The sequence below is a fragment of the Chrysochloris asiatica genome, unplaced genomic scaffold, assembly GCF_000296735.1.
Source record: "Chrysochloris asiatica unplaced genomic scaffold, ChrAsi1.0 scaffold00072, whole genome shotgun sequence".
NCBI classification, from domain to species: domain Eukaryota; kingdom Metazoa; phylum Chordata; class Mammalia; order Afrosoricida; family Chrysochloridae; genus Chrysochloris; species Chrysochloris asiatica.
In genome coordinates, this window is record NW_006408590.1 from 8,328,171 (window position 1) to 8,343,026 (window position 14,856).

The following is a 14,856-nucleotide window of genomic DNA, read 5'->3' on the forward strand; positions in this document are numbered from 1 at the left end:
GAGATGGATTGGCCAGGTGGTGGCATCAATGGGCCTTTTCTTTTTCATAAGAGTGCTTATTGTTATGGATCCCCTGTGCCCTGTTAGATTGGTACCAGAGTATCTCTGGTGTGGTGCATCTTTCAGGGAAATGCTAGTTAGCATTTGCATGAGTTTTATATACCAATTTCTATGCTTTGTACTTTAAATGGTTTATTTTATCTGATGTATATTGTTGTTAAGTGCCATTTAGTCGTTTCCAACTCATAGCGACACTATATAGGGTTTCTAAGGACTGGATGGTGAGCTTGAACTGCCAACCTTGAGGTTCAAACGGACTTTGCGGTCCAGCACATTAACTCACAACACCACACCAGGACTCCAAAAACAAACTAGCATAAACACAAGAAAACAAACATACCTCTCCAAGACAGTTAAAAAGATTTCTTTAGTTTATTAGATAGTTGAGCTGCCCTGTGGTTGCTAAAACTGGAAATTGGAATGTGTCTCTGCTGGTAGTTGGACACAAAAGAATTAATGAGTAAGTAAAACATTGTTTTGTTTAATTTATAAATTCCTACAGTTACTGTTAAGGAGCTCTGGTAGGGTAGTGGTTATGAATCGGGCTGCGAACCTCAAGGTCAGCAGTTCGAAACTGCCAGCTGTTCCTTGGGAGAAAGATGAGGCTTTCTGCTTCTGTAAAGATTTACAGCCTCGGAAACCCTGTACAGGGTCGCTATGAGTCAGAACTGACTCCACACCACATAACCACCACCATAGTTACTGTTCTCAGGAGAAAGATGAGGCTTTCTGCTCCCCTAAAAGATTTACAGCTTTGGAAACCTTGTACAGGGTGGCTGGCTGTGGGTCGGAACCGACTCGACAGCACTTAACAACAACATAGTTACTGTTTATACTTAACCGTGTCTGTAATTACATTTACATACCAGGTAAACCTTAGTTTGGAAGGAAGTTTTTAAAATACCATTTAATTTATTGTTTTGCTTTGTAGGCAAAAAAAAAAAAAAAAACTTAGCAAAGCTTTTTATAACTGGCTAAATATTCATCAGCTTAAAGAGGGAAATGAAGGATAAAGATAAACATTTTCTAAGAATCCAAATTGAATGAATGTATTTAATTATCTTGCCCTTTTCACTGCAGTTAAAATTGATCATCTGCATAATTTTAAGGACAAATTAATTGGGAAGTTGTATTTAGTAGCGTTATTTAAATATTTGAATGGCAGCTCTGCTTCAGCCATGCTGCTATACTTTTTTCCCTTGCCTGGAAAAAGGCCTTTCAACCTCCATCTTCACCCCTGTCTCTTCATGACCAATTCTTTCACATCCTCAAGGTCTCTGCGTACGTCATCTCTTCAGAGAGTGACTTTCCCTAATCATATTATATATAAAATAGCCTTTCTCATGCCTCAGCTTTCATTGCTTCATTAAATCTTATTTCCTTCATAGCATTTACTCATTTGTTAATATTTTTTGCTTAGTTGTCTGTCTTGCATACACTAGAATGCTAGTCCCAAGACTTTTTCCATATACAAAGACCATGGATGTCTGTTGTTGTTAAGTGCCATTGAGTCGATTCCAACCCATAGCAACCCTCTGTAGGGTTTCCAAGGAACAGCTGGTGACTTTGTAGTCCAGAGCATTAACCCACAGTGCCACACCAGGACTCTGAGTAAAAGGGATGTTGTAAACAGCTTTGCAGTCTGGCGCATTCACCCACAGCGCCACACCAGGACTCTGAATAGAAGGGAAGTTGTAAACGGCTTTGCAGTCTGGTGCGTTAACCCACAGCACCACACCAGGACTTCATGGATGTCTCTTAATCACCCCTATTATCAGCACAGTACCTGATACTTAGTAAATATTTTTGCATGAATCAGTGATGGTAAAAACATTTTGAAATTCCTAAAGCAACTTTTCTTTTTAGTGATGCTGCTTCCAAAGTCATGGTGGAATTGCTGGGAAGTTACACTGAAGATAATGCATCTCAAGCTAGAGTTGATGCCCACAGGTAATGTTAAACACATTGCTCTTAATGACAGTCTGCAGTTTATAGGGTAACTACAGTATTTGATTATAACCCTGAAATCCTGTTTGCAACCACTAGTTATCTGAAACTGTGTGGTAATGTGTGCCCCATGGTTATTCTGGACGTCTGTTGTGGTGCTGCAGGCTAATGTGCTGGACTGCAAAGTCAGTTTGAACCACAAGGTCAGTGGTTCTAGTTCACCAGTCACTCCTCAGCAACCCTATACAGGGTCGCTGTAGGTTAGAACTAACTCGATGGCACTTACAACAACAGTAGCAGTGGTGATTCTGATGTGGATACTAGAATTAAGATTAAGATAATTGAGTTGAGGTATTGAAGAACCATAGTGCATAACTACATGGACTGGATTATTTGGCGCATTGGGGTGATACGCATTTTAAGAACTAGAACCTAATCTTGGATTGATTTTATATTAAGACTTGGTGCTGCCGGATAATGCACTGGACCTCAGGGTCAGTTTGAACTCAAGGTCAGTGGTTCAGACCCACCAGCCACTCCTCAGAAACCCATACAGGGTTGCTATGTGTTGGAACCAATTCAATAGCACTAACAACAACAAAGATTAGATAGATGAGGAATAGATGCTAAAAATTAGCCCATTTCTAATAAGGGCATTTTATATATATGAACCTAGATGATGAAAACTTCCTTAAAAGATTACTGCTTCAGGTAGACAAGTATATGCAAGATGTTACTAAAAGGGATGTTGTTATTAAGTGGCATTGCATCTGCTCTGGCTCATAGCACCCCTGTATGGGGTTACTGAGGAGTGGCTGGTAAGTTGTGGTCCAGTGCATTCCTACTGTGCCACACCAAGACGCCAGTCAAAGGGATAGTTTGTGGTAACTATCTGTCTTTGAATAGAAGGTATTTGTTGTAAGTGCGGTTGAGTCAGTTCCGACCTACAGAGACCCTGTCTTTATAGGGTTTCCTAGGAGCAGCTGGTGAACTTGAACCTACCGATCCTGTGATTCAGAATGACTTTGTAGTCCAGAGCATTAACCCACAGTGCCACACCAGGACTCTAAGTAGACTCTAAGGGCCGCCAAGTTGGTTCCAACCCATAGTGACCCTGTATAGGGTTTCCTAGGAGCGTCTGGTGAGCTTGAACTGCTGGTCTTGCAGTTCAGCGTATTAACCCACAGCACCGCACCAGGACTCCAAATAGAAAGCATAGTTAGTGGTAAAAATCTGTTGATTTGAGGTCAGACTGTCTGTGTTCAAATCTTTTCTTTAAGTTATTTTAGTTATCTTGATGAATGTGTTCTCCAGCTATTTTTTGCCTTGTTGTTACATGCTGTCGAGTCAGTGTGCCAACTCAGCAATCTCTTATAGAGTTTCCAAGGATCAGCTGGTCAGCTTGAACCCCTGACCTTGTGGTTAGCAGTCCAATGCTACATCACCACATCAGGGCTCCATGTATTGCCTACAGCTATTTTATTTCATTTTGCTAAAACAGATTGTTGTTTTAAGTATCGTACATGATAAATTCTATTGATTGACCTGACCTATTTAATGTCATTGTTGCTATGCTATGTATATTGGAGTTTTACTAAATAAGGAGCTCTGGTAGCGTAGTGGTTATGAATCGGGCTGTAAACCGCAAAGTCAGCAGTTCGAAACTACCAGCTACCCGCAGGAGAAAGATGAGGCTTTCTGCTCCCGTAAAGATTTACGGCCTCGGAAATCCTATTCAGGGTCACTATGGGTCAGAACCAACTTGACGGCACTTAACAAGAACTAAAGTAAATATATTTTGTGGTCTATAAAAAGTACTAGGAAAACTCGTGAGTTTTTTTTTTTGTTGTTCTAATTAAGGTGCATTGTTCGGGCATTGAAAGATCCAAATGCATTCCTTTTTGACCATCTTCTTACTTTAAAACCAGTCAAGTTTTTGGAAGGCGAGCTTATTCATGACGTGAGTAGTTTTATCTTTTAGTTTGAAAAAATTTTTCTTAACTCTTGCATACTGAACAAGTACTCTTGCTTTGTTTATGGATATGACTATTATTTTTTTCTTTTTATGTCAGGAATAAGCTTTGAAAATTGATTCAGCTTTTCTCTAATGTTGCTAGCTTATTAGGATGGTTAATTTGATATTTTAAAATACATGAACCCACCACTATGTCTACTGACTCTTTTAAGTTTGTGATAGTTTGATGAAGGTGATTAATATTTCTACACTGAAAGATAGAGGGTTATATTGCTGGTACCAGCATCTTAAGTATCTTCAGTAGGAATCTTGATTCTATATTAATAGTATCCTTTTTTGTTTTTGTATGTACAGCTTTTAACCATTTTTGTGAGTGCTAAATTGGCATCATATGTCAAGTTTTATCAGAATAATAAAGACTTCATTGATTCATTAGGTAAGTTTGTAGTTTTGTTTTTCTGTAAAGGGTAGAGAAAGGTTGGGAATATGCTACTTGGTATTATACTTAAGCATTGTGAGAGACCCAGCAAACAAGGGTGGGACCCTATTTGTAGATTACCCAACGAGTGATATAAGCTGTAACAGCAACACAGCAGTAAACACAGATGGACAGTTTTAAAGATTGCTCAATTAGAAATGATTGGGAATTGGAAACCAGAAAGATGTAGGGGTTTGCATTTGTGAAGGAAAACGTAAGGGGTAGGATTCAGAAAAGCTGGGCCTTTTTCTCTTCATACAGTTTATTGGGTTTGTATGGACTTTTCTGTGTGTGTCCTACTTCTATGGCTAAGGCGCTCTGGTAATGTAGTGGATTATGAGCTGGGCTGCTAACCACAAAGTCGGCAGTTCGAATCTCCCAACTGCTCCACAGGAGAAAGATAAAGGCTTTCAGCTCCCGTAAAGATTTGCAGGGTCGCTAGGATTCAGAACTGACTCCAGGGTATATGTCCATCACCGCCACTCCTATGATTAAAGAGCACTTGTGGCACAGAGGGATAAAAATTGGAGTGCTAACTGCAAGGTCAGTGGTTCAAACCACCAATCAGTCACTCATTGGGAGAAAGATTGATACAGACTGCTCCCATCAAAACTTAACGTCTTAGAAACCCTACAGAGCTGTTCTACTCTGTCCAAACAGGTTACTATGGGTCTAAATTGACTCATTGTCCCATGGTAAAGTTATAGCAAGAAGCAAGTGCTTGAAGAAGATTCAGATGGAAAGATAATCCACAAATGATATATGAGCGTCTTTAGACTTTTGGATATGAAGGAACATAAGTTTTTTTTAAAGGATTGTAAATACTGTTTCTTTAATCATTGTGATTTTGGAAACACTGATGAAATTTGATAGTTAACAGCACGTTTATTAAATTAAACACTACTGTTAAAAGTAAGAATGTTTCTTTTTAGAATACCTTATTTCGTAGATGCATGATAATCTCAGTTGTATAACTATTTTCATATAACTAATGAAATCCCCCTTGAAATGAACAAATTATAAAAGGATAAAGCGTTCTAAGAATATTTTATGAAGCTGTAGGTAGATATTGAGATGCTGTGACTTTGCAGGATAGGAGAAACTTACCTAAATATAATTTGTTGAAGACAGCGTAGTTAAGTCTTAGCTTTATGATTTTTACCTTTGAATTTTTTTGTCAAGTGCATCCAAGCACGTCACAAGCTCAGTAAAATGTTTAACAAATTGAATAAAATCTTATTCTTCCTCATTGAGCAAATTTCACATATGTTCAGGATTTTCATTTCCTTCTGTAGCATGTTTTTGCACACTAAAATTCCAAAGAAAAAACTTTGAAAATCAGCATTTGAACAGGTTTTAATTGTTCAGACTACTAATTTTTGGATAATGAAATTAACTGTGAAACTAAGGTGCTTTGCATTACTACCAAGTAATAATTAAAATACATAGAGGCTGGGTATAGTTTCCTTATTCATATTGAGTTGTTAGTCTTCTAGTTGTTTAAGATGTAGGTGAAGAATATAGTTAAAATTTCTGTGAGTCTTTGATTTAGAGATCATTAATTCTTGTAAATTCTATGAGGCCATTGAAAATTGAGGAAGACTGAATTATTCTGAACATAGTAAGGCATTTAAATACACTGATATGAAGTAGTTGCAAGTATGTATATGTAAAAAGCTTTACCAGGTGCATTAGACCTAGAAAACCACATTCTGTCCCAGTTAATTTGTTTTGTGGCATGAAGCTATGTGATGGAATGTTAATGTCAGCAACCTCTTTATTTACGCACCAAGGAAAAAGGAGTAGTAATTAACACTTTGACACTCCCCCATTGATGTGTAATTGACTGTTTCAAAGGAGCACTGGTTCATAAGCTATTGCATGCATTAAAACTGCGTTTTCTATATTGCAGCATTTTAAGACGGGTCAGTGACAATGCCGAAATTGCTCAATGATGCACATTTTTTTATTACTACATTAAGGTTTTGACATATTAGTAATGAATAAATGTTTCCATAAAATTAGATTTTTTTTTTATAACTTTGAAATTGAAATATGACACTGAAGACTGACTTCCATCATTGAAAATAGTGTCCTAGTTTTGTGAAACAAAGCACAGCTTTCTGTAAGTCTAACTCACACTTCACTGGCTTAAAAGTTTGAATTTTGAAAACAAGAGACCTAAAGACTTGAAGCTTAATTGTTTTCAAATAGTGACTAAGTATCAATTTGAAGTGTTTTTATACTCATGTTTCTAGGGATAGGATAAATAATGGTTTATGTAATTCATAAGAGAAATCATTTCTCTGATCAGTTGACATGGATTACATCTTAAAATTTTCAGGCCTAGTTCTAGCATTTTATCATAAAATGATTTGTTATCCTATCACAGGAAGAGTTGCGGGATTTTTTCACGTTTGTAGATACTGAGAAAATCTTTAGAATCTGCCCTCTGCTGTAGGAAATATGAGGGGGCTTCAATAACTTTGTGGGAAAATGGAATTAAAAGATAGTGGACTTTTCCCACAAACTTTAAAGCCCCCTCCTAAGATCATGACATTTCTAATTTATTGTGTCAACTAAAATCAAATACCCTAATTTGCCTTTTGTTTCTTGAACATCTGTGCACATTAACAATCTTTTATTAGAAATGTCTTTATATAAGATGCGTGGGTAAACTATTAAATATGTTTAGTTTGTTTTAGATATATTGTTAAGCATTTACTATCCTTGAAGTTCTGTGGTTACACACATTTAGATTCTACAGGTGGCATCAGTTGTTACACTTTGTTGTTTTATTAACATTGACAACTTGAGCCAACAGAATTATCTTGTGTCAACTGAATTGCCCTAACATGTCCACATTAAATCTGGTGTTATCTAGTTGCTACCTTTTTGCTTCAGAAAGTCAATCAGCATCTAATTTGCATTTGTTAATTAGGGTTAATGTGCACTAATTGATTTCTTGATGCTTGTAGATTTCCATTAAACCCAGTTAGCAATGCTTACTTGTGTACCTTATTCGTTTGAGTTATGATGATCATGTTTTTGTTGAATGTGTGCCAAATAGGAAGTCTGTAGCATAATTACAGCTAATTAATAGACGATTATGCCCTATATTAATGGGCTTATCTAGTCTTCCATATGAATGTTATAAATTTTAACTTATTTATGGAGTGCTTAGAAAGAGAACTTTTTTAGCCGAATGAACTTGAGGCTTTGAATTATTAGAGGGCAAAAGATAACCATTTGCTGAGTGTACAAAATTTGAAAGTTCAGAGAAAGAAAAAATAAATGATTCTACATTCCCTTTTTTTGAAATATGTTTTTATAATTAGGAAATTAGCATCAATATTCTTTTGTCACCTTAACTATTTAGGACCAGGTAATAAATTTGGATATTCAGGATTTGTAAATATTTATTTACCCTAGAAATAGTGCTTTGTTTACAAATAAACCTATATTCTAGACCTGTCATTGCCACTTTGTTGGCTTTTAAGACATTTAGTCTCTTATCCTCAGTTTTATTTTTTTTTAACATGAGAAGAGCAGAAAGAAGTAATTCATTAAGTTTCCTTGTAGGTCTAACAATTACTTGTGATCTAAAAAGTTTGATAGCATGTTTCATTACAATTTCTAATGTAAAGCTTGAATTACTTTTATAATTTTCTATTTTTGCCATAGAAAAAACAAGTGCCATTTATTAATGGTGATATTTAATTCTGTCTAGTACTAACTATGAAAGCCTGTGTTAAATGATAAATTTGCTTTAGCAGTTTTAAGTCCCAAGTATTCAAAGTGACTTGAGAAGTGGAATGTTTTCATAACTCAAAGTGTTTATAAAAATATTTTGAAACTTCCTTTACCAGTAAGATTCACACAGAAAAACTAGGAGATGAGGAATCCTATATTTAAATGAGAGCTATTAGTGAAAATAAGCTTAACTGAAAATTAGTTAAATAGAGAATGTTCTTATGAAATGTACTTTTTATCTCCTGAAGTATATAAATACGTAAAATGCAAAGCATGATACTTTTAGGGCTTAAAAATATAATTTTATAACCCATTCATGACTTTGAATCTGTTAGCTAAGGCACAACAGAAATATGGAAATGTATGTCAAGAAAAGATAATTTTAAGTACTTTATAATTTAATTGTGGGGTCAGTTTATATACATGAAACTGTCAGAATTATTCAGTATAAGTACTCCATCACAGGAGTTGTGACTGCAGGTCTGTCATTAGTGTGGATACTCATCAAGCTCACTACTGTTATTCAGGACTCTTACATGAGCAGAACATGGCAAAAATGAGACTACTTACTTTTATGGGAATGGCTGTGGAAAATAAAGAAATTTCATTTGACACAATGCAACAAGAACTTCAGATTGGAGCTGATGACGTTGAAGCATTTGTTATTGATGGTAAGGCTACTGGAACAGTTTCATTTTTATCTCTACTACATTGAATTGTGGAGTCCTGGTGTGGCGCTGTTAGATAATGCACAAGACTTCAAGGTTGGCAGTTCAAGCTCATCAGCCGCTCCTTGGAAACCCTGTATAGGATCGCTGTGAGTCGGAACTGACTCAGTAGCACTTACAACAACAACACGTGGAACATACACTTGATCTTGGAACTGTGCCTTATATTAGTAGGTTGTGTTATAGCAAGTGTGTATGTTTAGTAAATTAAGGGATATTTGTAGTTGACTGCAAATTCATTGGCACTATAAACTACTTTCTGTTTTTTGGTATTTCTCCTCCTCTTTGAAATCACATAGAACAAATAAATGCCTTTTGGGCAGTATACATAGTAGACGGAGAGCACAGATTCTAGTGTCAGGTCAACCTGGATTTGAAAACAGGTTGTTCTCTATGAAATATACTTCATTTTTGGTTATGAGGATTCCATGTATTAATGCAGGTAAAGCATTTAGACCAGTGCCTTGCACATAGTAAATGATGTACAAATGTTAACCATTAGCCATTTTATATGATTAGTCTGGAAACACAGGACCCTATCCACAACCATTGCATTGTAAAGTGATTTAATTGTTTTAAACCATTAGCTTTTTAATCTGAAAGTTTCAGGGATTAAGATTTGTAAAATATATATAATAGTTGGCATAGTTCTTTGAAATTATCTAAATCCAGCCGTCTTATAAAGACATGGTATCTTGCTATGAAATTCGCTGCTGCCCCTCACCTCAATGTAATTGTAGGGACAACAGCTAGAATTCTTAATAAAAACTATATGTAATATTCATTTAATATAAATAGGCCAAGCAGCCATAGGATAAATGAGTGATGAATGCCTTTTATCACATTGCTTTGCTTATTACTAGATTCAAACAGTAAAATAATGTTGGAAAATAATGTCAAGTTTTATTATGGCTTAGTTGGTCACAGTTTCTTTCATACCTTAGCGATTTTCCTTGGAATTGTTGTATATAACTGACATACCATGTAAAACGTTTTTTTTCCAGCAGTAAGAACTAAAATGGTCTACTGCAAAATTGATCAGACCCAGAGAAAAGTAGTTGTCAGGTAAGACATTTACTATTTTGCAGTATTTCGTGAGATGACTAAGTTTTCACAGGTTATTTCACTTGAGTGTTTAGTATTCTAACTAGAACAAAGGTGGTGTTTTATCAGTTGACTGTAGTTAAATAGTTGCTATTTATCATAATTTTATTAAAGTTCAGACTGAAAGTGATTAGCTTATTTAATGAAAGAGTCCTATTTTCCAGCACATTTCATTTAATGGCTCAGCATTGGCTAGAATACTAATGTCTTTTGTGTCTGCTTCATGTAGTTGTTCAGTAGGAACAAGGTTTAGGACCAAAATGGTAAAGATTTGAAAACTAAATATCTAATTTTTAAAATTTCTTACTGTTGTAAACTGTCTTTACTGTATATTTACTCTCGCTTTTAACTAGTCAGAAGTGTGTAGTGTTTGAAAATGAAGGCCATAGGATAAAAGGTTGGCTAATTTTTTTTTTATCTTTTTAATTTTTAGTCATAGTACACATCGAACATTTGGAAAGCAGCAATGGCAACAACTGTATGACACACTTAACGCCTGGAAACAAAACTTGAACAAAGTGAAAAACAGCCTGCTGAGTCTTTCTGATACATGAATTTTTATGAATTTAATTTTGTGCATTTTTTGGGCGTGGAAATATCTAACTCATAGTAAAACATAAACAAATTTAACTATAGTCTGGGTATTCTCATTTAAAGGGAAAGAAATCACACAAACTCTAAAATACAAAGTAGTATTTAGAAAAGGTCAATATGTCTATCTTGTATAATTCCCCATAAGTTGTGTTCTATAAAGAAGGGTTTTAAAGGAGTTCTGAAGTGAGACTATGGATGGGAAATCATAATGTACACATTTCTAATTAAGGAGAGTTGATGCTATGAGCAAACTGCTTGCATATGTACTATCTTGAAGCTTTTGCAGAGTAGATAGCAAGTAATATAATTAAATCATCAGAAAGCATTGGGAAATGACAACTCTAAGACTTTAATCGTTTCATTCTATACAATACTACATCAGTATTTCAATTACATCCATACGTTATTGAAAGAAAGCATTTACCAGCATTATTTTCATGTTTCTTCCTATATTTCATCTGCTTTTCTTTTTCTAGGTTGGTTGTCACTTTCTGAATTTAGGAACTTTTCAATTTCATTTATTTGATTTGTTAAGAGGTTTTGCCATTCATCTTCATCAGTGGAAGAGGCAGCCAAACCAGTAGTATCTTTCATCTTGATTGACTGAAAAGGACTTTGTAGCAGAGTTGATCTCAGAGGCTTTGTTTTTACCTAGAAGAGGCCAACGTTGTTTTAACACTGAAGTTTATTAGTCATATTTTCTAAACAATTATAGACAAAAGACTTTAAAGAAAATCTGGTAAACCTCTGCAGTTCAGTATGTGATAAATTCCCCACTTGGCTGATTTCCCACAACTACCTTAGTAATTTTGTTACCAGAAAACTATTAAATATAAATTTGTAGGTTTATGTAGTGACATGATTCAAAGCCCCGAATATATTCCAGAGATACCACAAATGTTTTCCAAAAGGTCTTGAGCTCACATTAAAAGGAAAGAAAAGATACTTAAAACAATGCAGATAAAAATCTGTTTTGTCTTCTACTCCCTTCCCAAAGATGTCTTATGTTTTGTATCTTATATCAAAGCCAGGGAAAATTTTTAAATTATAACGGAAATAAGCTGCCGTATAAAAATTGCCTTTTACTTCATGTTTCCTCTCATGCTTCAGAGCGCCATTGTTGAAGAAACAGGAAAGAGAAATGAGGTATTTGGAAGTTGGCATATTTCCAAGACAACTGCACTTGGTCATACATTTAATACTGTGTTTAAAAAAAGTTTTTAAAGTTTTTGATAATATACTTAATGGAAATTTAGAAAATACAGAAAAGCATAAAGAACTAAAACTCATTAGTAGAGTATTTCCCAGACATTTTGACATTGTTTGGTACTAGTCTGTTCTATTTTTAGCATATTTTATAATTCTATAGAATTTTATATCTTTTTCCTTTGAGCAGTTTCCTATGTCCTTAAATACTTCATAAACAATTGCCAGTGGCTGTATAATGCTCGCTGGTATGAATGTGTGATAAAATAAGTATTTCTGTTGAACATATAAGTTGTTTATTATTTTTCCATGTTAAAAGAAATTGAAGTTAATTCTTGAAATTGTTTGAATGCCTTCAGAAAGAGATCCGGATAAAAATATTCCAGGCAAAGAGAAAATATTGCTAAGTGCTCTCTAGTCAGTTCTGACTCATGTTGTTGTTGTTGTTACGTGCTGTTGAGTCCAACCCATAGCGACCCTGTCTAAGGTTCCCAAGGAGCTGCTGGTAAGCTTGAACCACCGACTTTGCAGTCTGGCACATTAACACACAGTGCCACACCAGCAGCACCAGTTCTGACTCATAAGGACCCTTAATAAAGTTTCTGAGGAGCAGCTGATGGACTTGGACCTCTGACCTTTGGGTTAGCAATTTAAAAATAACGATTACTAGGATTTTTAATTCTCTAGTTATAAAGAAACTACCTGTGTATTTTGGAAATAATGGAAAAGCATAAAAAGTACATTAAAAACATCTTAAGATCCCAACCATCATTTGACATTTTGATGTATATCTCTGTTCTCTGTATGTACACTTCTAAACTTGTTTGATAAGATTTTATATGTTAACCCAAACTCACTGCCATCTAGTTGATTCTGAATTACATGCCACCATGGAAATGGTTCCGACTCATAGTGACCCTATACATAAACAGAACAAAACAGTGCTCTCTCTCAGTTGTTCGAGCAATTTACTGCTGCTGCTGTATAGTCCATTACAGTCTGAATCTTCCTCATTTTCGCTGACTCTTTACTTTTCTACTCATGTTGTCTTTCTCTGGGGACTAGTCCTTCCTGACAACATGTCCAAAGTACAAGAGATGAAGTAAGTGCCAATGTCCTTGCTTCTAAACATTTTGGCTGTTTGGAGTCTTCTCCAGCCCTGGTGTCATGTTCTATATATAATTCAATTTCTAAAAGAGATACAACCATGGTACACACCTTTCCTAATTTTTAAGTCATTCAGTCTTGGTCTAGATACAGATACCTCATGAGCACAGGAAGTGTTCTGGAATACCTATTCTTCACAATGTTATCCATAGTTATGATCCACATAGTCTAATGTTTTTGCATCATCAATAAGCACAAGAAAAGAATTTACTGGTATTCTCTGTTTTCAACCAAGGCCATCTGACATCAGCAACGATAACCCTTGTTCCAAGTCTTCGTCTGAATCTAATTTGAATTTACGAGTAGTTGTTGGTCTATTGTTTTGGCTACCTATACTGAGCTTCCCTGTCGTCTTCCTACACATGTAGTCATTTTGCATTCCATCTGGTAAGGTACACGAGTATAGTTGCCATTTTTTGCTTTATTGAGAAAAGTTATTAATAAATTATTGATCTTTCAAAATTCTATCATGTGAGGCGGGGCTTGATGATGGATCAGGGAGAAGTGCAGTGAGGATCTCTATAAGCAATAACAGAAAACCGAATGAAGCAGGTTCAGGAGATGGTCCCAGAACTCTGAACCACATATTTTAGGAAAAAGTTTGAAGGTTTACAGTGAGTGGAATTTGTAGCGGAAGCAAGAAATCCAGTGCTTGCGGATCCTCTGACCTCCGCAGCTCCCGAAGAAGCCATCTTGGGCAAGATGGAACAGGGGAAGGATCAGAGCAGCCAGAGGCCTGACTCCTGACTGATCCTTGGAGATACAGGTATAGATTATTTTTCTTTGATCAGTTGGTCTCTCTGTCTGCACAACTCCATTCTGGTGACTACAGGGGATGCCTGAGCGAGTACACACCCCCTCCGCCCCCAGAGGGTTCAACTACACATGCGCACAAATCTCAAAATTTAGTTTCCACTTAAAACCAAATGGCAGTGCAAACGGCCACAGCCGGCCCAGAACTGTTTATCACTAGGAAAAAGGCCTGAACGGAGTTGTGGACCAGGACAGGCAGACTAAAAAGGGCACAGGTTGTAAACTAAATCCTAAATTACATCATAATAACAGTGGCATCTTGAAATATCTCAGGCGGCCTTGGAGGCAAGAAGCCGAGAGAGGCACAGTAAAGTCATGTTTTGTGTACAGAATTTTTTTTTTCCTCTCTTTTCTGCAATTATAGACTACAGTATCTTATTTTTTTCACATGTTGCTGTTTTGTTTTTGGGTCCCCTCTTTACCTTTAGAGGGCTTGTTCCCTATATTACCCAGTAAGAAACAGCAATTGTGGACATACAGTCAACGACAATCACATTCTATAAAATGCCATCCAGGCAAGAACCAATACCAGCTGCCATACACCAGATAGGTAGCCAACACCTGCAACAGTTACCCTGTGGAGTATTATGAGTGAAAAGGGATCACATCTACCTAGAGGCACTCTGACAGCATAATGAACTACCAAATCACACATTTAAGTATTAAGGTCACAGCCAACTAACTATTCCCAAGAAACAGATGACAGTCTCTGGACATGCAGGAACAAAGTGACTGAGACAAATGAGCTGGAGGTAGACCTTGACTTCATAATGGAAGGAGGGCAGGCTTTGTAAAGGCTTGAGTAGGAATTCAGAAAAATGATAACAAAATGTATCAAAACACTTAACAGAAAAGTTGAGAAAAATAAGTCAGGAAAGCACTACAGGAATAAAAAGCTTTGGACACCATCCAAAAGAGGTCCAAACAATAGCAGAATATCAGAAATGGACAGTGCATTGGAAGGGCAAAGGAGTAGAATTGAAGAGATGGAAGCCAGACTAGTGGAGCTAGAAGACAAATCAATACTACCT

General features: G+C 36.1%; 2 protein-coding genes across 2 annotated transcripts in view; one reads left to right on the forward strand and one right to left on the reverse strand.

Annotated features, from left to right (window-relative positions):
• The window catches only part of EIF3M (eukaryotic translation initiation factor 3, subunit M), a 25,382-nt gene extending 14,715 nt beyond the window's left edge, over positions 1 to 10,667 (forward strand). Inside the window, exons 6-11 of the mRNA XM_006864868.1 lie at positions 1,927 to 2,010; positions 3,868 to 3,967; positions 4,337 to 4,418; positions 8,741 to 8,884; positions 9,946 to 10,006; positions 10,479 to 10,667. Coding sequence (XP_006864930.1) covers positions 1,927 to 2,010; positions 3,868 to 3,967; positions 4,337 to 4,418; positions 8,741 to 8,884; positions 9,946 to 10,006; positions 10,479 to 10,599 — 592 coding nt within the window. The 3' untranslated portion in view covers positions 10,600 to 10,667. The remainder of the gene's footprint in view (positions 1 to 1,926; positions 2,011 to 3,867; positions 3,968 to 4,336; positions 4,419 to 8,740; positions 8,885 to 9,945; positions 10,007 to 10,478) is intronic.
• A 407-nt stretch (positions 10,668 to 11,074) lies between these two features.
• CCDC73 (coiled-coil domain containing 73) overlaps positions 11,075 to 14,856 on the reverse strand; it is a 173,584-nt gene continuing 169,802 nt past the window's right edge. The window contains 1 exon segment of the mRNA XM_006864869.1: positions 11,075 to 11,290. Within this exon segment, the coding sequence (XP_006864931.1) occupies positions 11,075 to 11,290 (216 nt within the window).